The sequence below is a fragment of the Ambystoma mexicanum genome, chromosome 13, assembly GCF_040938575.1.
Source record: "Ambystoma mexicanum isolate Mex_15411 chromosome 13, UKY_AmexF1_1, whole genome shotgun sequence".
NCBI classification, from domain to species: domain Eukaryota; kingdom Metazoa; phylum Chordata; class Amphibia; order Caudata; family Ambystomatidae; genus Ambystoma; species Ambystoma mexicanum.
The window spans coordinates 792,865,604-792,888,484 of NC_090938.1; the positions used below are offsets into that span (position 1 = coordinate 792,865,604).

Here is a 22,881-nt window from a genome sequence, read left to right on the forward strand (position 1 = left end):
TCATAACACAAGGTGCCCATACTGGGCCCAAACTGGAGTTCACTGGTGCGCTCCCACTCCCCATTGATGTTGGCTTTGAAGTGTTTGGGTGCAGAACCTGAGTGGGAGGGGGGCTACTGTTATGGGGGAGGGCCGTGTACACCGGTGCTGACCAATGGCAGGGCGGTCAGCACCTGAAGATTGACCTGCTCAGCCAAGGCCTATTAACGCGCTTGGGTGTGGAAGAGGCGTGAGTTGGCGCTAGAGCGAGGCTGCAGCTGGAATTAGTGAGGGGTCAAGGGTTGTGCGGACGCTGCTCTGAGGTCATGGCTGGGCATTTGGGACAGGAGATTGGGCGGGCTGCCTATGGGTTCGGTGCCCAGGCCTTGCACCTGGGGGCCGGGGGCCTCGAGGCGGGCGGGCCGGGCTTCCTGTCCGAGAGCTATGGGCCCTACGCCGGCTTCAAGGCGCTGGAGTATGCCCATGGCGGGGCGGAAGGAGAGGGCCGACCGGGGGCCCATGGGCTGGCACGGGCCTGGTACCCCTTCTCGGAGGCCTGGGGCCCTGTGTATGGGCAGAGCGGTGCCGGCGCAGGGTTCGAGAGCAGCCGGGTGGAGGTCAAGGTGGAGAGGCCCGACAAGGAGGCTGGCTACGGGCAGCAGCACCAGCAGGCCTGGGCTGGCTACTTCGTGCCCCAGCTGGCAGTGCCCGCCAGGTCGCCTGCGTCCGTGGCCAGCGGAGGGCAAGTACCGGCCGCACCTGCCAGCCCGTCCGATGACAGCCCGCACAGCAGCACCGCCAGCAGCAGCAGCGCCAGCCCGGACCTGGGGGCTGGGGGCGCCCCGCGGGACCTGGACAGCGGAGACGAGGTGAGCGAGACCCCCCCCCATCCACATGTGAAATCTGCGACCCCTCTGGCATTGGTGGGTAGCCCCCCCCCCCCCTTTGAAATTTTTCCTCCAGCCCATGGTCCTCTCAAACGCCTTTATGGATCCCAGTGCCCCCGCACCTTCATCGCCCACTGTGCCTGCCCCTTCCCTGGTCCCTCTGCCCGCTCGACACCCCACACTTTGAGCGCAGGCCCTGCCTGTGTTTCAGTATGTTTTTGGGGGTGGAGGGGTAGATTTCGCTCAGCCTTTCATCCTTGTGCACCCATGCCATTTGGAGCACGGGCGCTTAATGCGGAGGGCGGAAGGCTGGTGTAGCGCCGTGAAGCGGCTACTCTAGGCGCAGTGCTTGGAATGACCCCTTCCGTGCCCCGCTCTCGGTTGTGTCGGGCCTGGGTGGCCTGGACAGCGTTCTTTGCGGTGCCTTGGGGGTGGGTCTTGTGTTCTGTGTTCGCCCCTGGGTTTGTGTAGGTGGGTGCGTGTCACACACATCATTGTGTCACGGCATGTTAGCCGCTTGGTTGCATTCTCGATAACTAGACTTCAACTCCCAGAATCCATTGGTGTGCATAGACTGTAGGGGAGAAGGAGATGGCAACGAGCTTTCGAAGAAATGGATCTCCGTGTATTTGGCTACTGCACCCCTCAACAGTTTCTCGCATGTATGACATGTAGGCGCTAGCACGTCCCTCTAGCGCTGCGTTCACATGCACTTGGCTGCGCATTTTTAAGAAAATTAGCGACCCCAGTGTTGTGACGGTATGGACCCGGGAACAGGTTATACTTTCCTGCTGCCGTTTGTCTGTGCGCCTCGGCCCCTCCTTTAGGCGCTGGGCTTTGTTATATGGGCTGTAGACTGGTGCTGAGAAGCGGGGGTGCTCCTGGGGGGGGGGTCACGGCTAGGCTGCTTGGCCCCCCCTCCCTGAGTGGACCGTGGTGTGGCACCCTCCTGTACACGCGTCGCATCGTCCAGTCGTTTGGTGGGTGCCCGTCACATGGGCCCCAAGGCCGGCCCCGCAGGCTAGTCTCGTGGGGCGTGCGAGGCGGTAGAGGGGTTCCCTCCCATCACTGGGGATGGGCCCCCGAAGCCGTGGAACTGGCCGCAGCCCCCCGCCCCTAGCCAGGGTGGAGGCTACTGGGCGGCCACTTTCTGGGGGCTTGGCTACACCGGGCAGAGCTCATGGTTTTCGACCCCGGAGTCCGAGGGTACTCCCTGGTGGGCCCACGGTATGTCTGCCTCCCGGCCCAGAGCGTGCTGCCAGCCAGCTCTGCTGCTTCTAGGCGCTGTTATGGGAATACTCCAGCTGCAGCTCCGCTCCCAGGTCCATAATCTAGGGAATCCAGAATGGGGGCCACGCACCCGCCTGGGCTCTGGCAGCTAGTGTGGAGCCACGGGATTGGGGGTGATCGTGCCCTTCAGCCTTGGCAGTGGCACCCACATTCCCTCGGTGGCACCGGCGTGTTCCCAGGATCTAAGGGGCGCCCGTGCTTGTCTATCTGTCTATTGAGCACGTGGGGGCCACATTGGCGCTTCTTCCTCGACCCCCCTCTACACATTGCACCCCAAGGCTTGCCCACACTCCTCCTCGAGCTCTAGCTGCTGTACGGGGTGGGCGCCCAGCTGTGCACTGATTCTGGACTCTGGATTCCAGTTTCTCCAGAACAGCTGTCTGTGAGCCCCATCCCTCCATCTTCTCGGGTTGGGTGTGTAGTCCTGGGTTAGGATGGTTCTTGGGCTCCCTGGTCTTGTCACAGTGGAGCTGGTGTCTCAGGGTCTTCGCCGGTAGCGGTGGCAGTGAGCCTTCTGATCAGGGGATTCGGATCCAGTTCTTGGCAGAAGTTCTCACTCGGCTTGGAGAGATGCGTCTTCTCTGTGACGGTCACCTGTCCTTGTGAAGAGTGGGGCAGGACTTGGCCAATGAAAGGCCACGGGGCAAACACTAAGCCCCCCCCCCCCCCCCTATAATTGTATAGCTTCCCCTTTATTAGTTTTGGCTATTGCCCTTAATTATTTGCACGGGGTGAAGATGAACCAGAGATGGCTGGGATATTTGGGGTGGCCCCGCAGCCTGTGTTTTTAACCCGGCCATTGCTCGGCATGGCCACGTTGGTTCTATGCTCAGCTCCGTGCTCTTAAGGGGCTGTCATTGTTATTTCTAAGCCCTCTTTTCAAGGCTGGCTAATGGCAGCTGTAAACCAGCTTCTGGTGCAGCACGTGCGCCTTCAGCAAGGGGACTGCTGAGCCATACGGTAGTATTGGGGCCCCCCTTGGCAACGCCAGTAGTTCTGGCTCTTTGCATGGCCGTTTGCCACCTGTTCTCGCCTAGCCACGTAATGCCACTAGGGCGCAGGGTCTTGGGATATGCCAAGGCTGTCTGGCTCTTCCAGTGCACCGACTAGGCACGGCCGCCGGGCTGATCCCAGCACCAGCCACTGTCGGGCCTCTTGGCATGGAAGCGCTTAAGCCGTGTCCTGCCCGCCGATGCCCTCTAGCATCACTGCCAGCTTATTTCGGAGAAGCAGCAGCCCTTGCGGGACTAACTTCAGCAGGGTCCGAGATCAGCCGCAGGGAGTAACCCTGGGGCTGGCATTCCTGCCCCAGGGCAAGTAATGGGCAGGTGAGCCTAGCATGGAATGCACCCCCTTCCTGGCGAGGCCGATAGCAGGGAGACCCCTCTACACCTGGCCTCCGCCCAGCCTTCACACAGTCCAAGGGGCGCCAGGCTCTTCAAAATAGCACCATATCTAGCCCCTGCTTTTAATAGAATATATAAGCAGGAATGGCATATGGGCGAGGTGCCCGCCAAGTACCTGCTTCATCTGTCCCGGCTAGGCTGCCTGGTGAACTGTGCAGCAATCCCTCCCCATGGTCCTCTCCTCTCCCCTATCTATTCTAACTGCTACTCTATTACCTACCCTTCCTCTTTCAAAGTCTGAGGGAACCCTTAAGAAGGGTCTCTTGCTCTCTAACCCAGGTCTGCCCATGTCCGTGCTTCCTCCCGAAAGACTACTACTGACCTTCCTTGCCGCCCCCTCTCCTGGCCAATGGCTACACTTCCCAGCATCCTGGATCGCTAGCGCCGCGACCACGGACAAGAGGGCGCTGTCCTTCGCACCTGGGTGCGCGCTAGGGCGGGCGTTCGCCCTTGGTGCCCAATGCTCTGGCACGCTGATAGCTTTCCTTCATCTATGGGCCTGAAGAAGACGGCCTGAATCATATTGCCGTCGAAACCACTCGACCACGAGGGCTCCCGTGCTCCTCTAGATGTCCAGGTAAATGAAAGATGGGCACTGTATAGGTCCAATTCCTTTTATACTCGCGCAGAGTGAGCTCTCTTGCATCATGGCTACAATGCCCCTTTTTAGTAATTGATTTTGTGGGCCACTCTGATCCCACCTGGTGATTTGCAATGCCCAAGGGTGGATTAACTCTATAATCCTCCAGGTTTCAGTGACTGTTGCAGCATTGACCCGAGCCGCCTGCTGACAGAATCTAACACCCAGTTCAGCTGATGGGTTGTGGTCTTGTCTGGTGTTGCTTTGTGACATGTATTTGAATGCCACAAATGTTAGCGCTGAGGAGGGGCAGGCATTCTTACGCTATCCCTACTAGATGGGCGTCCCGCCACACGCTGCCTGGGGCTAGGCACCCTATCCCTATTAGATGGGCGTCCCGCCACACGCTGCCTGGGGCTAGGCACCCTATCCCTATTAGATGGGCGTCCCGCCACACGCTGCCTGGGGCTAGGCACCCCCGCCGGGGACAGGCCTTCTTGCGCTATCCCTACTAGATGGGCGTCCCGCCACACGCTGCCTGGGGCTAGGCACCCCCGCCGGGGACCGGCCTTCTTGCGCTATCCCTACTAGATGGGCGTCCCGCCACACGCTGCCTGGGGCTAGGCACCCCCGCCGGGGACCGGCCTTCTTACGCTATCCCTATTAGATGGGGATGGGCGTCCCGCCACACGCTGCCTGGGGCTAGGCACCCCCGCCGGGGACCGGCCTTCTTGCGCTATCCCTACTAGATGGGCGTCCCGCCACACGCTGCCTGGGGCTAGGCACCCTATCCCTATTAGATGGGCGTCCCGCCACACGCTGCCTGGGGCTAGGCACCCTATCCCTATTAGATGGGCGTCCCGCCACACGCTGCCTGGGGCTAGGCACCCCCGCCGGGGACCGGCCTTCTTGCGCTATCCCTACTAGATGGGCGTCCCGCCACACGCTGCCTGGGGCTAGGCACCCCCGCCGGGGACCGGCCTTCTTGCGCTATCCCTACTAGATGGGCGTCCCGCCACACGCTGCCTGGGGCTAGGCACCCCCGCCGGGGACCGGCCTTCTTACGCTATCCCTATTAGATGGGGATGGGCGTCCCGCCACACGCTGCCTGGGGCTAGGCACCCTATCCCTATTAGATGGGCGTCCCGCCACACGCTGCCTGGGGCTAGGCACCCTATCCCTATTAGATGGGCGTCCCGCCACACGCTGCCTGGGGCTAGGCACCCCCGCCGGGGACCGGCCTTCTTGCGCTATCCCTATTAGATGGGCGTCCCGCCACACGCTGCCTGCGGCTAGGCACCCCCGCCGGGGACCGGCCTTCTTGCGCTATCCCTACTAGATGGGCGTCCCGCCACACGCTGCCTGGGGCTAGGCACCCCCGCCGGGGACCGGCCTTCTTGCGCTATCCCTATTAGATGGGCGTCCCGCCACACGCTGCCTGGGGCTAGGCACCCCCGCCGGGGACCGGCCTTCTTGCGCTATCCCTATTAGATGGGCGTCCCGCCACACGCTGCCTGCGGCTAGGCACCCCCGCCGGGGACCGGCCTTCTTGCGCTATCCCTACTAGATGGGCGTCCCGCCACACGCTGCCTGGGGCTAGGCACCCCCGCCGGGGACCGGCCTTCTTGCGCTATCCCTACTAGATGGGCGTCCCGCCACACGCTGCCTGGGGCTAGGCACCCCCGCCGGGGACCGGCCTTCTTACGCTATCCCTATTAGATGGGGATGGGCGTCCCGCCACACGCTGCCTGGGGCTAGGCACCCCCGCCGGGGACCGGCCTTCTTGCGCTATCCCTACTAGATGGGCGTCCCGCCACACGCTGCCTGGGGCTAGGCACCCCCGCCGGGGACCGGCCTTCTTACGCTATCCCTATTAGATGGGGATGGGCGTCCCGCCACACGCTGCCTGGGGCTAGGCACCCCCGCCGGGGACCGGCCTTCTTACGCTATCCCTATTAGATGGGGATGGGCGTCCCGCCACACGCTGCCTGGGGCTAGGCACCCCCGCCGGGGACCGGCCTTCTTACGCTATCCCTATTAGATGGGGATGGGCGTCCCGCCACACGCTGCCTGGGGCTAGGCACCCCCGTCGGGGACCGGCCTTCCCGCCACACGCTGCCTGGGGCTAGGCACCCTATCCCTATTAGATGGGCGTCCCGCCACACGCTGCCTGGGGCTAGGCACCCTATCCCTATTAGATGGGCGTCCCGCCACACGCTGCCTGGGGCTAGGCACCCCCGCCGGGGACCGGCCTTCTTGCGCTATCCCTACTAGATGGGCGTCCCGCCACACGCTGCCTGGGGCTAGGCACCCCCGCCGGGGACCGGCCTTCTTGCGCTATCCCTACTAGATGGGCGTCCCGCCACACGCTGCCTGGGGCTAGGCACCCCCGCCGGGGACCGGCCTTCTTGCGCTATCCCTACTAGATGGGCGTCCCGCCACACGCTGCCTGGGGCTAGGCACCCCCGCCGGGGACCGGCCTTCTTACGCTATCCCTATTAGATGGGGATGGGCGTCCCGCCACACGCTGCCTGGGGCTAGGCACCCTATCCCTATTAGATGGGCGTCCCGCCACACGCTGCCTGGGGCTAGGCACCCCCGCCGGGGACCGGCCTTCTTGCGCTATCCCTACTAGATGGGCGTCCCGCCACACGCTGCCTGGGGCTAGGCACCCCCGCCGGGGACCGGCCTTCTTGCGCTATCCCTACTAGATGGGCGTCCCGCCACACGCTGCCTGGGGCTAGGCACCCCCGCCGGGGACCGGCCTTCTTGCGCTATCCCTACTAGATGGGCGTCCCGCCACACGCTGCCTGGGGCTAGGCACCCCCGCCGGGGACCGGCCTTCTTACGCTATCCCTATTAGATGGGGATGGGCGTCCCGCCACACGCTGCCTGGGGCTAGGCACCCCCGTCGGGGACCGGCCTTCCCGCCACACGCTGCCTGGGGCTAGGCACCCCCGTCGGGGACCGGCCTTCCCGCCACACGCTGCCTGGGGCTAGGCACCCCCGTCGGGGACCGGCCTTCCCACCACACGCTACCTGGGGCTAGACACCCCTGTCAGGGACAGGGTGTTCTTCCCTTAGGTGCAGCCAGTGCGCCGCTTTACCATCAATTGAGTGTTCATCTATGATTGATATGCGCACTGCAAAAATGTGTTCGGGGGGGGGGGGGGGCATTGTGTGTTTAAAGATAGAATTGCTTAATGGTTGGGGAAGGCATTTGACTTCCCATGTGTCTTTTGAACCTACCCTGTTTGTACAATGCTTCCTCTTTTGCCGTCCCTCTCCTGACCTATGGTCAAGGCTTCCTCCAGGCAGACCACTAGTGACCTTCTTTGTCGTCCCATCTCCTGGCCTATGGTCAAGGCTTCCTCCAGGCAGACCACCAGTGACCGTCTTTGCCGTCCCCTCTCCTGGCCTATGGTCCTCTCCTGGCCTATGGTCGAGGCTTCCTCCAGGCAGACCACTAGTGACCTTCTTTGTCGTCCCATCTCCTGGCCTATGGTCAAGGCTTCCTCCAGGCAGATCACCAGTGACCTTCTTTGCCGTCCCCTTTCCTGGCCTATGGTCAAGGCTTCCTCCAGGCAGACCACCAGTGACCTTCTTTGCCGTCCCATCGCCTGGCCTATGGTCAAGGCTTCCTCCAGGCAGACCACTACTGACCTTTGTCGTCCCATCTCCTGGCCGATGGTCAAGGCTTCCTCCAGGCAGATCACCAGTGACCTTCTTTGCCGTCCCCTCTCCTGGCCTATGGTCAAGGCTTCCTCCAGGCAGTCCATCGCCTCCTTCTCTCCTCACTTTCCGTGCTATGTGGATGACACTCTGCTCTCCTTTTACGCTTCCTTCCTCTCCTTCTGCTCTTCGGGTATGATGTGCTGCTAACTATCTTTGTCTTAATGTCAGTAAGACTAGGATCCTTCAACTCTGCCCACCCTCCTTGAGGCCCCTCCTCTCACCCTCTTATGAGCTAAAAAACCTGGTTGTATTTGACTCCTCTCCTTCTCACCTCACATCGCAGACCTTGCCAAGAAGGCTCACTTTCGGCTTCACCTCCTCAGAGGTATTCACCCTTTCCTCACCATCCCCCAGAAACTCAATGTCTCCAGAGCTCTGGTTCTCTCCAGGCTGGACTACTGCAACAGCCTCAATCCCAGGGACAGTATTTCTCCAGCACTAACTCTCCATTGGGTCCTTTGGTGCTCTAGTTCCAACTCTCTGCAGGTCGGACGCTTCTCAAAGTAGGGAGTGGGGGTAGATCTTTCTTCAGCAGGAGCCTCCCTCTAGAATGGCCTTCCTGCCCCTCTCAGACTTGAGTCGGATCTCCAAAGTTCCGGAAGCTTCTCAAGACTTTCCTTTTCTCCCCCTCCATTGCTAACTGCCGCCCTGCTGCTGCCACTGGTTACCTGGTCCCTCCTGAACTCAGCACTTGGTTCTAGCACCCTCTTTGACTAGACTGTCTGGTTTCCCCCGCCCCCCCCCCCTGCGCTTATCCATCTCCTAGGGGGTAAGGGTGGGGGCCCTCCCTTACCCCTTTACACTTTTGTTGCTGCACTTGCACAATCCGAATGTCACATGGCCTAGTAGGACCGTTTCTGTAGCCTCCTACCCCCCCCTTTCTTCTCTCCCCCCATTGTCTTGTGGCACCTGGAACCACTTTCTGCTGTCTAGGCGCCATACATCCGCTCAAATTAATTAAAATTGAATGTAGTAACTCATTCTAAATGGTCATCAAGCATCCTATGTTATTGCACTTGGGTTTAGTGAAGGGTGGACTGGGACCCACGAGGCTTTGGTCACTTTCAAAGTGGCTCCATATTACACCTCATTAGCAAGCTGAACCCCTTTTTGTATGGGAACATTTGGGAATGCCACACGAGTCAGGCAGCAGAGGCCTACCGGGCAGTGGCGGCTGCTATCATGGGGCGGCCGGGCGCCGCCCCCCCAGAAAAGAAAGAGGAAGCTAAAAGAGATTCAATCAGAGAACTTCTCCGATTGAATCTCTTTTAGCTTAGAAAATGTCTGCATTTCCTTTGCCAACAGCGCGGGGGCGCTGTGGCAAGGTAATCGTGTAACAGGCGGGGGCCCGGTTTAACAGCGGGGCGCGTCCCAATTTAGTTTATTTTTTTCTATAGTAGAGTGCGTGGAGCTCCTAGCACCACGCACTCTACGTAGCCCCTTTAATTGGAAGCCTGGCGGGGCGCTTCAGGGGTGGCCCCGCCAGTATAAAATGTGCGCAAACAGCGCACTTAAATTCTGATTCCCTCCCCTGCCATGGATACAGTAATGTCATTGGCTGGCAAACAGCCAATGACATTACTGTATCTATGATGACTCACTGGCGGCGCAGGGTGTGTACGTGCGCCTGCGCCGCCTTCACACGTCTGTTGACTGTTTCTTTTTCTCCGACATCGAGTGAGAGGAGTGAACAACACACCAAACACGAGTGCTGCTGCAGCGGCGCCGTGGTAAGTACCCCATGATCCGGCCATCCCCATGTTTGTTTAACTTTTATTCTTCTCTGTTTGGGACCGGGGACTGGGGAGTGTTACTTACACTCCCCTCCCCGGGCCCAAACTATGTGGTCCACCACGGCCCAGGCCCAGTCAACACTGAACGACGTGTAGGCCTTGGCCTACACGTCGTTCAGTGTTGCTGCCGAGCTGTGAGCCTTGGTGGTAGCGGGCCGCCCGCTACCACCAAGGCGAGGGCCGCCTGGGCCTATTTGTTTTAACCCGTCCCCGGTCCGTGCCCCAAGGGCCTTGCCTTGGGCCATGCCAGCTGGACCGGTGCGCAAGGCCCAGGGCAGGCACTGGCAGGCGTGCATGGTCGCGGACCGCGGCTGCTCCGTGTTGTCCTGCTTCCAACTTCGTGCAGCTGTCCTTGCTGCTGTCGCCGTCAGATAGAGTGGAGAAAAAATGAGTAGGGCAACCTTGCCCCTGCAAGATAAAGGCGAGGTGGGGGCTTGGGCCACAGGTAGTTGGGAAAAGGTATTTGGTGGGGTTCAATATTTGCACTTCATATGAGGAGGGCGCACGTCCGCTTTATTTGTTGCTTCACGTACCAAGACACTGCGGTTACCGCTGGAGATGCAAGTGAACGCAATGCGCTCGTGGATGTGGTTATTTTGAATAGAAGGTGATTTTGATTTCCATTATTTTACAACCATTATTCATTAGAAGGGCTCTACAGGATGGGTAGTCAGTGCTCTGGGGTGAGCACCAAGGGGGTAGCAGTTGTGGGGGGAGGACACGAGGGACAGCATTGCAGTTAAACTGCATATCCCAGAATGCAATGCAACGTCGCGGGGGATTGAAAAGCTCGAAGGTGGGGGGTGCTGCAGGGCATCATAGAAAATTAGCCCACATTCACGAATGGCATTTTATCCGTCTGGGACAGTTTCATGCATGCTCTGGTATTGAGCGTTAAAGTTTGGGTTTGCTGTCAAACTCTCTGAAGCATTAACGTACCGTTCCGCAGCATTTGATTTATGGGACACCCCCACTCTGGTTCGGATATGTTATGCCCCGTATGAATCCTCACTTGTTATAACAATGGATATTGAAACCGTGCCCACGCCTTGCTCCCAGTGGGTGTAGCTTTCAAGGGAGCAGCGTTTTCAGGAGGGCTTCCAGGGGGGGTTGGGGAGGGGGCAGGCATTTAAGGTTCTTTGTTGTACAGTGCATGGGAAACAGCCCCCCCCGTTTTGCTTCATTCATCAGAGCTTGAACACCAATGAACCTTTCGTGGTGTGTGTATCCATGGCTGGAGGATATGAATGCACCCTGGAGTCGTTTCTAAAGAATAGCTGCATTGGGGTCACTATGAAGCTGATTGGGTGGTTAGAGCTCTGTGGGGGGATGTGACGATGACTAGCATAAATCGCTGGTGAGTTACATTACACATGCACAAGATATTTTTCTTGTGCTGTTGCTTAGATCCCGAGCATGGCCCTATACCTTGGCTCCTCAAGTACTGGATGCTCCTAGGTTCTTTAGAAGTGCCGGGGGTGCATGTGGCGGCGGCACGCAGCCTCAAGGTCATCCCGAATGCCAGCTTATGCGCTCTCGTCATTAGCACGGAGTGCAGTGCAATTAGGCAAGACAGCGCTTCCTGCTCCGGCAGCAGGGCACGTCAGCAGGCCGAATGCCAGGAAGGCCGCATACAAACATTGGTACTGCCGGGCCCGCGCCACTTTTACAATGACGCCATGCTTAACGCCACTCATTTGATCCCCAGCGACATTAGTGCTCTCATCAGAAATTACCCGAGAGTGTAGAGCAGCAGATGGCCTAAAACGTGAGCAGAAGTTCTGCAGAACTCGAGGCACTGCCAGTCTGCTTTTGCAGGGTTGCTTGGTTCACCCATCGAAGGCACAACATTCAATTTGCAAAGTAAAGTCAACCACCAGTAAATGTGCGGCAGAGTGTGAGCTCATGCCTTCTGCCGTCTGCACCAGTTAGTTCGGTCGTTCAGACGATGGGCAGGTCATTTTATTCCAATGCATACATTGAACTGAGAGGATCTGTTACATTTGCACTTCTGTGCAAACTGGTTCTCCATGCAGTTAGTCATTCGCACTACACAGTCCAAAAAAGGTGTAATTGCGTGTACGCTTTGTTTTCGCACTTCGTAGTACAAATTGCACAAATGCACCTGCCATTTACGCATGCTAGGCAGCGTTTAAAATGGATTCCTTTGGAATACTTCTGATTTCACACGACCAGCAGGCCGGTTCCAGGGGAAAACAAAGCATTTGCGCCAGCTTGTACATGTCATGCTGGCGTAAATGCTTGAGCATGTGTATGACAAAGAGGATGGGGGGTTTATGGCAATCTCAATTAGGTCTCATGCCCCCTCCCCGCCATGACTATGTAGAGATAAAAAGGATGTGTTCATTTGTATGCATGCGTTTTTCGCACGCTTTTTAGTCTACGCCACATAGAATACGAACCCCAAAATGACTGGGAATAGTATGGTACCTTACAATAATCACACTGAATCCGCAGTACAACTTTCGTTTTGGACATCCTCATTCTTCCCCCACACTCCCACTCCTAGCCTCATTATTTGCACTCACACACACCGAATCACAGAACTGGGAATGCATAGTCATCCACTCTAATAATTGCCAATACTTTGGGTATACCATGGAACTGAAAAGGTGGGTTGGCAAGAGGAAGGACTTTAAAAATGGGTTAATAATAACACCTATTACAGCTCTTACAAGCGGGAGGAATCCGGTATGAAGCACTATATAAAAGAAAAACAAACAAGAGATGTAGCAATGGTCATCGGTCTGGGGGAGATCACAAGAGCAGGCCAGCAGCTGTTGTAATGTTAGGCATGGGAGTGAAGCAGGCTTGGCCAGTACAGAGAAGTTCGGCCAAGCTGTGCCAGAAGCTGTACTAGAGTGGTCATGACAGATGCAGTCCTGGATGAGGGTCCCTTTATAATGTGCAGGAATACGTGGGCCATCGATACGCATGGCGATGGTGGGGTTTGGATCAAACTAGGAACATAGACCAGGAACATTAACAAGGGGACATACATAAATAGGATTCAACATGCAGGGCCTGCTGACAATGTGTTCATTTAAGGAACATACATATGAACATACATTTTCCTGAGTGACATCATGTCCGAAGTGTTGTAGGTGTCCGTTGAGTAGTGGTGGGGGGAAGCACAGGAGGCGCTAGCCCGCAAGCTAGCAGGGTATGATAGAAAAACCGAGTACTAGTAAGCTTTAACTGTAGCATCTCCAATACTCCAAACAGTACAACCACTTCTTCCTCCAGGTTCACGGGATGTCACGTCAGGAATGAGAGAGAACCAGAGCACAGCAAAACATTATTATTATTATTTTTTAAACTGTGGCTCTTCAGGCACGTAAGCTTGTCACAGTTGCACCTGGTGCTTCCCATCACTTTAACTTCATACTAAGCAGTCTAAAGCAATCGCAAGTTATAAGTTGTGTGCATGAAAAAAAACGTCTAAATAAACAAATACATTCTAAAGTTAAAGAAATACAAAGACACATGTGACTGGTAAGTGGGTTGTCTAATGGAAGTGTGGCTGTAACACTAGTAGTACATGTGTTACAATACAAAGGTTATGAGACTTACCTGTCGCATTAATTAAGTGGTTACAAACTAAAGTAATATTTTAGCTTCCTTTCCCCCTTTCAGAAAATGCCTAAAATCCCACCTTAGTAAGAGGATGAGTGCATGTGAATGCCAGTAACAGCATGACAAACATGTTTCTATCATTACTGACTATATAATGAATTTCTTTATGCATACACCATAGTACCAGCTATTCTCAATACAAGCTGCTGTAAAATACACCATCACACTTGCACACGTAAGAATAGTGTACCACCATTAATATGTAAAACCGAATGCTTTTTTTCATATTTCGGTGGGTTTTTTGGACAGTAAATTGCACATTTTGTAGGCCATTTTTCCAAAATTTTCGCGGGGGGAGTGAGCTCGCACGCTGCTCGTGCTCGCTACTAAATTCGCCCTGGAAATTTTACGCCCCACCAACTTTCAAACTCACCAGCCGCCACTGCTACCGGGGGAAATCTCGCCAGCCCTTGGTTTAGCTGAACTGTGTAAAGATGCTGTGATCCTTGATGCCACCATGTCCGTATCAAGCACTGCATGTATTGGCAATGGTGTGAACCGTGGATATTGACGGTGGTGTGGATTGTGTCCATGCACCGTCAATGTGAAACTGTTTGCAAGTGCGAACCTGTATACATGCGCTATCCTGTATGTGTAGCAGGGGGGGGCAAGGATGCAGGGTCGTCTTTGGTGCCCAGCATGCACACGTGCTACAACCCTTCGCCATCAATGGCATTAGTGTGCCATGAATCTATAGTTGCACCCCATGGTGGTCACAGCAGAGCTTGGGATGAGCCCCACGACGGTGATCTATTTGGCCATTCCCCTTCACCCCGGCTGGAATCGGAATAGTGAACTAGTGGCATGTCAGCAGGCCAGTCTTGGGGCCTAGAAAAGGGGCATGGCTCTTTCCTCTCCTTCTTGGAGAGGGCTTCATTTTAGCTAGGAGGAAGGCATAAGTGCTGCAGATGGAGGACACAGGCCTGTAGCCCAGGCATAGGAGGGTAGTCTGCTTTGCGGTCTCGCACCACTGTCCCAAGCACGGGTACAGGAGAAGGAATCTAGGAAGGGTGGCATGCTATAACCGAAAGGCTGCAGATTACAAGCGACCAGGCAGGAGCGGGTATCTGAACATGGACTGGAATTAGGGGTTGGCCATGGCTGCCAGGGGATGTTGGCATGAGTGAGTGGGCCACCACCCTTTAGTTTGTGTTGTGTGCTATGCCAATGTCCAGTACTGTGGAATGAGGGGGCACCCCACGTAGCTCAAGGGCACATGCTGTGCTCAAATGTGCGCATTAGCCCCACACATTTTCCAGAGGCTGATCTGCCAGCATTCAATTTCTTTTATTTAAAACCCCGGGTGAGTGCAGACCCGCCGTGCAGGTGGTCTAATTCCTCACACCGAGGATGGTGTGCGGCCTAGGCCCTAGCCGGAACAGCCCAAACTAGGCTCCTCGTCCCTGTTGAGTACCACTGCCTCTTTCTCTGTCTCTGTTCCTGCCGGTCTCCACATGGTTCTGGCGCCATCTGCCCCCTGCCCACCTGCAATGTCACCAGGCCTTGTATTGTGGGTGGAAGAAGGCTGAAGCTCTTGGGCAGGAGGTGCAGCGTCAGGGTTCTGCTCAGACCTGGTGCTGGTGCTCTTATACATTTCTACTGGTGGTGTCCAGGTTACTAACACGTTTACACTTTGCACGAGTGCTTTGTCCTCTCCTCTTTCACTCCTTTTCCCGCTCCTCCCGTCACTTGCCCTGTGGCGCAGTTATGCCTCTGCCGCCGTCATATTTCAGTGACTGCACAATCCCTTGTGGTTTCTGGCAGTCCTTCCAGCCTGGATGCACCATGTACCTCCACTGCGACAGTTCCCAGCAAATTTATTTATTTGGATTTGTAAAGCGCACTAGCAGCCCAAATTGGTGAAGTTGTCTTGGTTGCGTGGGGATACTTGGCTCTTGGTTACTGTTGCATGAGGTTGTCTTGGTTGCGTGGGGATACTTGGCTCTTGGTTACTGTTGCATGAGGTTGTCTTGGTTGCGTGGGGATACTTGGCTCTTGGTTACTGTTGCATGAGGTTGTCTTGGTTGCGTGGGGATACTTGGCTCTTGGTTACTGTTGCATGAGGTTGTCTTGGTTGGATGGGGATACTTGGCTCTTGGTTACTGTTGCATGAGGTTGTCTTGGTTGCGTGTGTATACTTGGCTCTTGGTTACTGTTGCATGAGGTTGTCTTGGTTGCGTGGGGATACTTGGCTCTTGGTTACTGTTGCATGAGGTTGTCTTGGTTGCGTGGGGATACTTGGCTCTTGGTTACTGTTGCATGAGGTTGTCTTGGTTGGATGGGGATACTTGGCTCTTGGTTACTGTTGCATGAGGTTGTCTTGGTTGCGTGGGGATACTTGGCTCTTGGTTACGGTTGCATGAGGTTGTCTTGGTTGCGTGGGGATACTTGGCTCTTGGTTACTGTTGCATGAGGTTGTCTTGGGGTTACTGTTGCATGAGGTTGTCTTGGTTGCGTGGGGATACTTGGTTACTGTTGCATGAGGTTGTCTTGGTTGGATGGGGATACTTGGCTCTTGGTTACTGTTGCATGAGGTTGTCTTGGTTGTGTGTGTATACTTGGCTCTTGGTTACTGTTGCATGAGGTTGTCTTGGTTGCGTGGGGATACTTGGCTCTTGGTTACTGTTGCATGAGGTTGTCTTGGTTGCGTGGGGATACTTGGCTCTTGGTTGCAGTGAGCGTGTAGCCCCGCAATATTACTGGATCGGGGTACTGACCCAATGGAAGTTGGGCATTTAATTCAACCTTTCCCATTTCAGCAAATATTCTCCTGGTACGTTTGGTGGGTCCGGGTCTGGAAAATGCAGGTTAGGGCAGAAGGTCTCCTCTGGAAGTTGGGGGCCACTGCATATTGGGGATGGAACACTAAACTGAACTGCAACCCACTGCCCCCCACTCCCCTGGCCTGTTAACATCTGGCCCCCATCCTGCATGCTCCATGTCATCCATACCTGGATTGGAGGGAGGGGACTGGTGCAAGCCTCGTTTTAGTGGTGTACCACGTATATCTTACCAGGCTCTTCTCTTGCTCTCCCCCCAGGAAGCCCCCACGTCGGCGGACCTTGAACAGTTTGCCAAGGAGCTGAAGCAGAAGCGCATCACGCTGGGCTTTACGCAGGCGGATGTAGGGCTGGCGCTCGGGGCGCTGTACGGTGAGTGTCCTGGCCTATGCCTGAAGTACCCACAGTTGCACACCAAGGCTTCTAGTTTGCCATCACCTGATGGCCCATCTCCACACCTTCCCGAGGGACTGGCCACACTGCCTTCGGTTGGCATCACTGCGTGGGTCCTCCGATGGGTGGGCTGTAGGGGTACTGGAGCCCACTTGTTTGTCACCCACTCTTAAGTGCCTCTACTCTTGTGCCTTGACACAGGGAAGATGTTCAGCCAGACGACGATCTGCCGGTTCGAGGCCCTGCAACTGAGCTTCAAGAACATGTGTAAACTGAGACCCCTGCTCCAGCGCTGGCTGGTCGAGGCCGACACCAACGAGAACCTGCAGGAGGTAAAGGGCTTCCGGGGAAGGGTACTTGCGGCATGATGGACCACCCTAATGCTGGGAACTCTGTCCGCACCTGTGTGGGAACCGTCATGTGCACCTAGGTTTGGGGGGGGGGGATCTCCATCACTTGCTTTTCTGACTGCATATTTTTCTAGGTTTGGGGGGGGGCACCTATAGGATGCAGGGACTTCAGCCTTCCCTGACCGAGCCTTACGCACGCTTGGCCTCTGTCTTGCTTGGCCTCTGTCTTGACCGTCTCTTCTTGCATCACCCACTTCAGCTCTGCAACCTGGAGAACGCCCTGCAGCAAGCCCGGAAGAGGAAAAGAACCAGCATCGAGAACAGCGTCAAGGACAACCTGGAGGCCTTCTTCCTGAAGTGTCCGAAGCCCACCCATCAGGAGATCGCCCACATCTCCGAGGACCTCAATCTGGAGAAGGACGTAAGTGGCCTATAATTCCAACAGCGCTCACCCCACCTAACCTGCTCCTCGAGACACGGTCTAGCCCAGAGCTCACGTTCTACCATTTGGATAACTTGCCACCAAGTGTGTCTGGCACCTGGTACACCTGTTGGGCAGGTCTTTCCCACTAGCCTCTAACTCTCCTCTCCTGCAGCGTCATACGCAGCAGAGCCAAACCGCAGGGCAGGTGGGCACCACACAGAACCATCATCATGGCCTTCTGTTGCTGATTGGGGGGGGGGGGGTAACAGGGTAAAAAGCCCACTCTTGGTGGGCTTGCTTTTGGGTTGGATACATGAGTGTGTTGGTAAAACGGGTCGATGATAGTTTGGGAGGGGATTGGGCAAACAGACGTAGGTTTGTCAAGGGGCAGTGTTGGGGCAAACTAGGTCCTGAGTCTTTCCTAGAGGTTGGTTACTCTATGGTAACTTGTTGTGGATACCCCCAAAAAGGAGCTGTTGCTTCCAGGCCAGAGTGTGCTTCTAGTTTACACCTGGTGCATGCCTGGTCTTGCCACCGCCAACTCCAGTTTATGCCCTCGCCACCCACCTGGGATTCTCATCACTCCACACATGAAACCCGCAACCAAATTAATTATCCTAGGTGCCCTCAACCTTGGGTACAATGACCTCTCTGACCTGAAAGCCTCTGTACTAGCTCTAGAAGACTCTCGGCTAATGCAACTATTGACATGGTCTCGCATCATGGTCCCGCATCAGTCTCACATCATGGTCCCCATCAGTCCCACATCATGGTCCGATCACTTCTACCTGAACCTCTCTATTGCCACTCCTGCCGCGGCCCAGACTTTAGTTTTGGTTAGGAATACCTGCAAATAGACGCACATGGTTCTAAAACAACTCTCCTGGCATCACTTAATACTACACTCTTGCCAACAAAATTCCCTCAAGACATAGCCAACCACTGCCATGATTGCCTACGCCGCACCATGCCCCATATCACTGCCAAGACACCCAAACCTCATCTACTCTATCAAGCACGATTTTCTTAAGGGCTACTTTTCCCTATGGAGGCAAAGGGTGCTCAACACCTATACAAAAAAGCACCCAACCGCAAGCCCGATCCCTGGCTCTTTGACCGGAGTAAAACGTTGTCCATGTACCCTGTACCAGTGATAGCCCGTGAGTAACTGAAGGAAGGCCTTTGTCTCCCCCGCAGGTGGTCCGCGTCTGGTTCTGCAACAGGCGACAGAAGGGGAAGCGCAGCATTTGCCGGGAGGAGTATGATGGCTTCCAGCAGTACCCAGGGATGCAGCCGGGCCCACCGGCTCTGAGCCACCTGCCCACCTCCTACATCGCGCAGGGCTACAACGGCGCCGCCGCCGCCTTCGCCGCGGTCTACATGCAGCCCTTCCACGACAGCGAGATGTACTCGCAGACCGTGAGCAGGCACCTGCACTCCAACTGAGTATTGGGGAGGACACTGGACTTTCATGAACTGGCTGACGTCAGCGAGACCCCCGGACCGACCGAAGCTGTGCTTCATATGGGGGGAGCGGAGCAAGTAGTGGTGGTTTGCCACCCCACACTTTTCATGTTGGCTTTAAAGGGTGTATACGGGCCAGTCGGGGGAGCTGGGGCTGCACCAACATGTCTTGAATGAGTTTTTAGACTTTATTGCACCATACCTGGAATAGGGGGCGGGACATTTCCCCCACTATAATGTAAAAAAGAATCCATGATTTATTTGACTTGATGTTTTTATTGTGAGTTGAGGGCTTGTGGCCAATAGGGTGGGGCTTGACAGGAACGGCTGTGCCCTAAATTAGGGCTCAGATCATCCACAAGCCTCTGCCATTTTCTGTCTGGGAGGGGCGGATTTCTGTTTTCAGGACTATTCTTCGTCGGGCCACTTGGGGCAGTGTTTCTCTTTCTGCACTCGAGGCTTCGGCGTAGTGGCTAGTTACAGGAGCAGAACAGAACTGCCACTTCTCCTCTTGCTAAATTGCTGTCATTTATATCATGTGTGTTCTGTAGGCTGTGAAATCGATATGCATAAGTTCTTTCCAGCGAGTAGCTCTGCCTTATTGGTTGGGGGGGGGGCGAGGGGATGTACGGGGTGCTACTCGCTTGTCTATTAAGCTTTTTGTCCTGAATGTAATCTGTGTGCTTATTGTGAATGTTCTTTGTCCTGTATGTCGTCTGTATAGTTATTCTGAGCATGACCTCTGGCCTGTACGTGGCTATTCTGTGCATGCCCTTTGCCCTCTTTATTCTGCAATTGTGGGTGGGATTAGATTTTCCTTTGACCTGCATCTCCTCTCTATCATGGTAATGGGGGGGGGGGCTCCCATTTTCGTAAAGCACGTTTGACCAATTGGGGCTCCCCTGCGCACCTGGATATTGTAGGTTTTTTTTTTTCCTTCCACTATTTGAACCCACATTTAAAGGGGGGCATGAGTAACAACCCTGAAAGTCCCCAGGAACACCCTCCCCTTCTTGAGACTGGAGATGGGGAAAGGTGAGCGAGGAACAGTCGCCCCAAGATCCAAGGTATAGAGTTGTGAATTGGGTCGCATGTTCCCTGGAGCAGGGCCAACCCTGTTTTGTTAGCCTGAAACATGCGCCAAGATGTATATAATTTTAACTTGTACATATATTTTAATTATTATTCTGCCTTGGTATCCCTGCCCTAGAAAATCTGGTTCTTTACTGGTGGCACCTGGGGTCGGGGGTCTCTGAAAACATCCACACTCTGCCCTGTGCAGCCCAGTGCCTGCACCCTGCTCCAGGGGACTGTGAAGCCACAGCCCCAGCAATCGGCGAGACTGTATGAGACCGTTTGCTTTCTTTGGCTTCATTTGTAGGCCTGTTTGTTGTGTGTGCAGCCTGCATTTTGCCTATAAATGAATCTCCTGCACCTCCCCTTTGCTTCTCCCATGGAAGCTAAATGAGCCTAAACGTTTTCCGCCAGACATCGGTCACAGCTGCCCCTGGTTGATGGACTAGCTCTCGCTGCTGACCCTGCAAGCCACCCTGCTGCTGAATCTGAGGCCAGGTGTGCTGCCACAAGGCGCCCACTGGCAGCTTTTCTTTTCTCCTAAGGGGTGGCAGGGAGGGGAAGAAATCTGAGTCTTTCTCTGATGCAAGTGACGTCTTCTGAAGTTCTTTTGTAATATATTTGTTTTTATACTGAATGTAAATATCCCATTGTAATTACTGTGCAAAATACACCTTTTTGAGATGTCAAAGGCTATGTGTTTTGTCTTGCCTGTCTGGGGGCGGGGGAGGTCCATGGGGTGTTCCTCCTTTTTGCAGTTGCATATTTAAGGATTCGGGGCACAGGACCAGCAAAACCGACGGATGTGATCTCCTGAAGCTGACTCCCCATCCAGGAAGTGTGGAGGGAGGGTCGTTTTCATTTAACCCTGTGTGAAGTGTCGGGGAGCTTAAGGCTTGTGAAAGTGGGGGGTGGGGGGAGCAGTGTACACCTCTGGGAGAAACCCGACATTCTGCCCATGCCTTGATTATGGGTCCCTTCACCCTGTTGGCATACTAAGAGAGGTTTTGTTCCTCTTTCCCCCCCCCTTCCCCCTCCCCACCTCTTGCCTTTCTCCTCCTCCTCTCCCCCCTCACCTTTTTGTAATTCTCTGGCTCTACCAGAAATGTTGGCAGGCCTAGTACGGTAGTGGCCTGTCTGTTTCCCGTTTCCTTCCTATTTGTGTCTTGGCACTATCTGAAATGTCGCTAGTCCAAGTATGGTGGTTGTGTATAGGCGCTATACAAATAAAGCATCACATCATACATTAATATTGCCCAATCGAAATTGGTAGGATGAAGAGCTGAGTGGGCCTGGCTGAGATTTGAACCTCTCCCCCATGAACACCCCTTTGCAGTTGAGGAGTGATCAACGCTAGCCACTCCTGACTTTATACCCAATGTCCTATCCTAGCTGTTGAATGTCATGACCCACAACCTGCGTTCCACTTTTATCAGTTTTCCTCTGGGCAATCTTTTCGTGTCAAATCCAAGCCCAACAGCTGAAGGGCCGCTTCAAGCAACATGTGTATTACAATTGGGGAATGTATGTACCCCTGCTCTAGGCTTAACTTATCCACAAACTCCAAGTCATTTGAGCAGATTTGTCAGATTAGGAATGGTGTAGATTTGTCTACCAACCTCTTGAGCATGAAGCGCCTAGAGTTTTCTTTCCTATGTTTACTGAGAGCCTTACACCTTCCCTGATCGAGTGTTCTGTTCCTGAATGTAGTGTCTGCCACCAGCCTTTTGTGAGCCACAGTCTGCAAATGTGGGGTCCACAAGCCTGGGCCCGTCTCCGTTCCATTATTCGCCACTGTACAATGCAGTACTGCAAAGGTTGGGACCACTGATGGCCCTAGACGTAGGGCCTCCTAGCTGGATGGGGGCAGTACGACCCAGAGACCAGTGATTGGTTACTAGTAGAAAGACCGCTCAGAAACAAAAAAGATGTTTTCTTTACTGAGGTTTCCCAGCCTGACGGGGAATATTCATGAGCATGTGAATCTATGCCAGACCCATGCTGGAGAACATTACTTTTCGGACAGGGCCCTCTCCTGTGCCGTTTCTCAGTTCTTCATTACAGTCGTTTGGAGAGAGATTTTTTTTTTTTTTATATTGTGAATATTAGTTTATACAAACTTAAAACAAACATTTATCACAAAATATCTATATAACCACTTTACACTTTCAAACGCACAGACAATCCAACTTGAGTTATTTTGTAAACTCTTTTAGACTGGTCCAACTAAGTTTCTTTTAGAATTGCATCCAAGAAATCGATGATTGCACAAGTTATTTTCATATTATGGCCTGAAGTCACACGCGACCACCATTCCTTTTTGTTTCTGTTTAAAGGAAAACAAAATCCTAGCTTGAGATTGCTTCACATTTTGTGATCAGATGGTAGAGGGATTCAACAGATTTTTTTTTTTTTTTTTTGCAGTGTCTACACGTTTTTTTTTAAATCGGGGTCATTTCCTTTGTCTGTAGGGCATTTAGCCGCAGCCGCAAAAATTGATCTCAATGATATCGAGATGGACATTTTAATAGGTATTTGGGTTGTAAATGTTGTCTGTTCGTTGTGAGTTGTAACGGAAGAGCATTTTTTTGAGATGCTCTTTTTTCACTATTCTGGATCCAACACCATAATTGGAGGTGTTTTTTAACCAATAGCGGATGCCACTGAAGAGACTGTCAATGTCGGCTGCTATCAAAATTTGATCTACTTTGTGAGCCCAGTCCTTTAAGATATTTGATGTTAGATCTGCTGGATTCACTTTGTATTTTATATGCTGGTTCGCCAGGATGTGCTCTTATTTTGCGTAACAATGCGCATGCTTTCCAGATAGTTGTACTATACAGAGAGGTGATCGCCAGTTCATGGCGCAATGTTGTCATTGAGACATATCGAGGTAATCTTAAAACTTTGCGCCAAAACAACCCTTCAAAAACGTCCCATACTTTGAAATCAAGATTCCAAGCACATTGAGCCCCGAAAGTGAGGGCCGGTATAACTTTATTCAGGTTGGATGGAGAATTTACCATAGTCGTTGTGTATCTTTAGCCCTTGTAGCGCATACGTTGTCAT

General features: G+C 54.3%; 1 protein-coding gene across 1 annotated transcript; it reads left to right on the forward strand.

The window, feature by feature from the left end:
• Positions 1-208: 208 nt before the first annotated feature.
• LOC138521993 (POU domain, class 5, transcription factor 3-like) lies at positions 209-20,497 on the forward strand. The gene is made up of 5 exons (XM_069635183.1): positions 209-848; positions 16,368-16,479; positions 16,702-16,832; positions 17,110-17,271; positions 18,472-20,497. The coding sequence occupies exons 1-5, from the start codon at positions 306-308 to the stop codon at positions 18,718-18,720; spliced, it is 1,197 nt and encodes a 398-aa protein (XP_069491284.1). The 5' UTR covers positions 209-305; the 3' UTR covers positions 18,721-20,497.
• Positions 20,498-22,881: the final 2,384 nt, after the last annotated feature.

What these genes read in the sequence shown, in the direction of transcription:
- LOC138521993 (XM_069635183.1), top strand. Translation starts at nt 306, where the DNA reads ATGGCTGGGCATTTGGGACAGGAGATTGGGCGGGCTGCCTATGGGTTC. An exon ending in ACCTGGACAGCGGAGACGAG is followed by an intron (nt 849 to 16,367) that starts GTGAGCGAGACC and finishes CTCTCCCCCCAG; the next exon opens with GAAGCCCCCACGTCGGCGGA. An exon ending in ACCTCAATCTGGAGAAGGAC is followed by an intron (nt 17,272 to 18,471) that starts GTAAGTGGCCTA and finishes TCTCCCCCGCAG; the next exon opens with GTGGTCCGCGTCTGGTTCTG.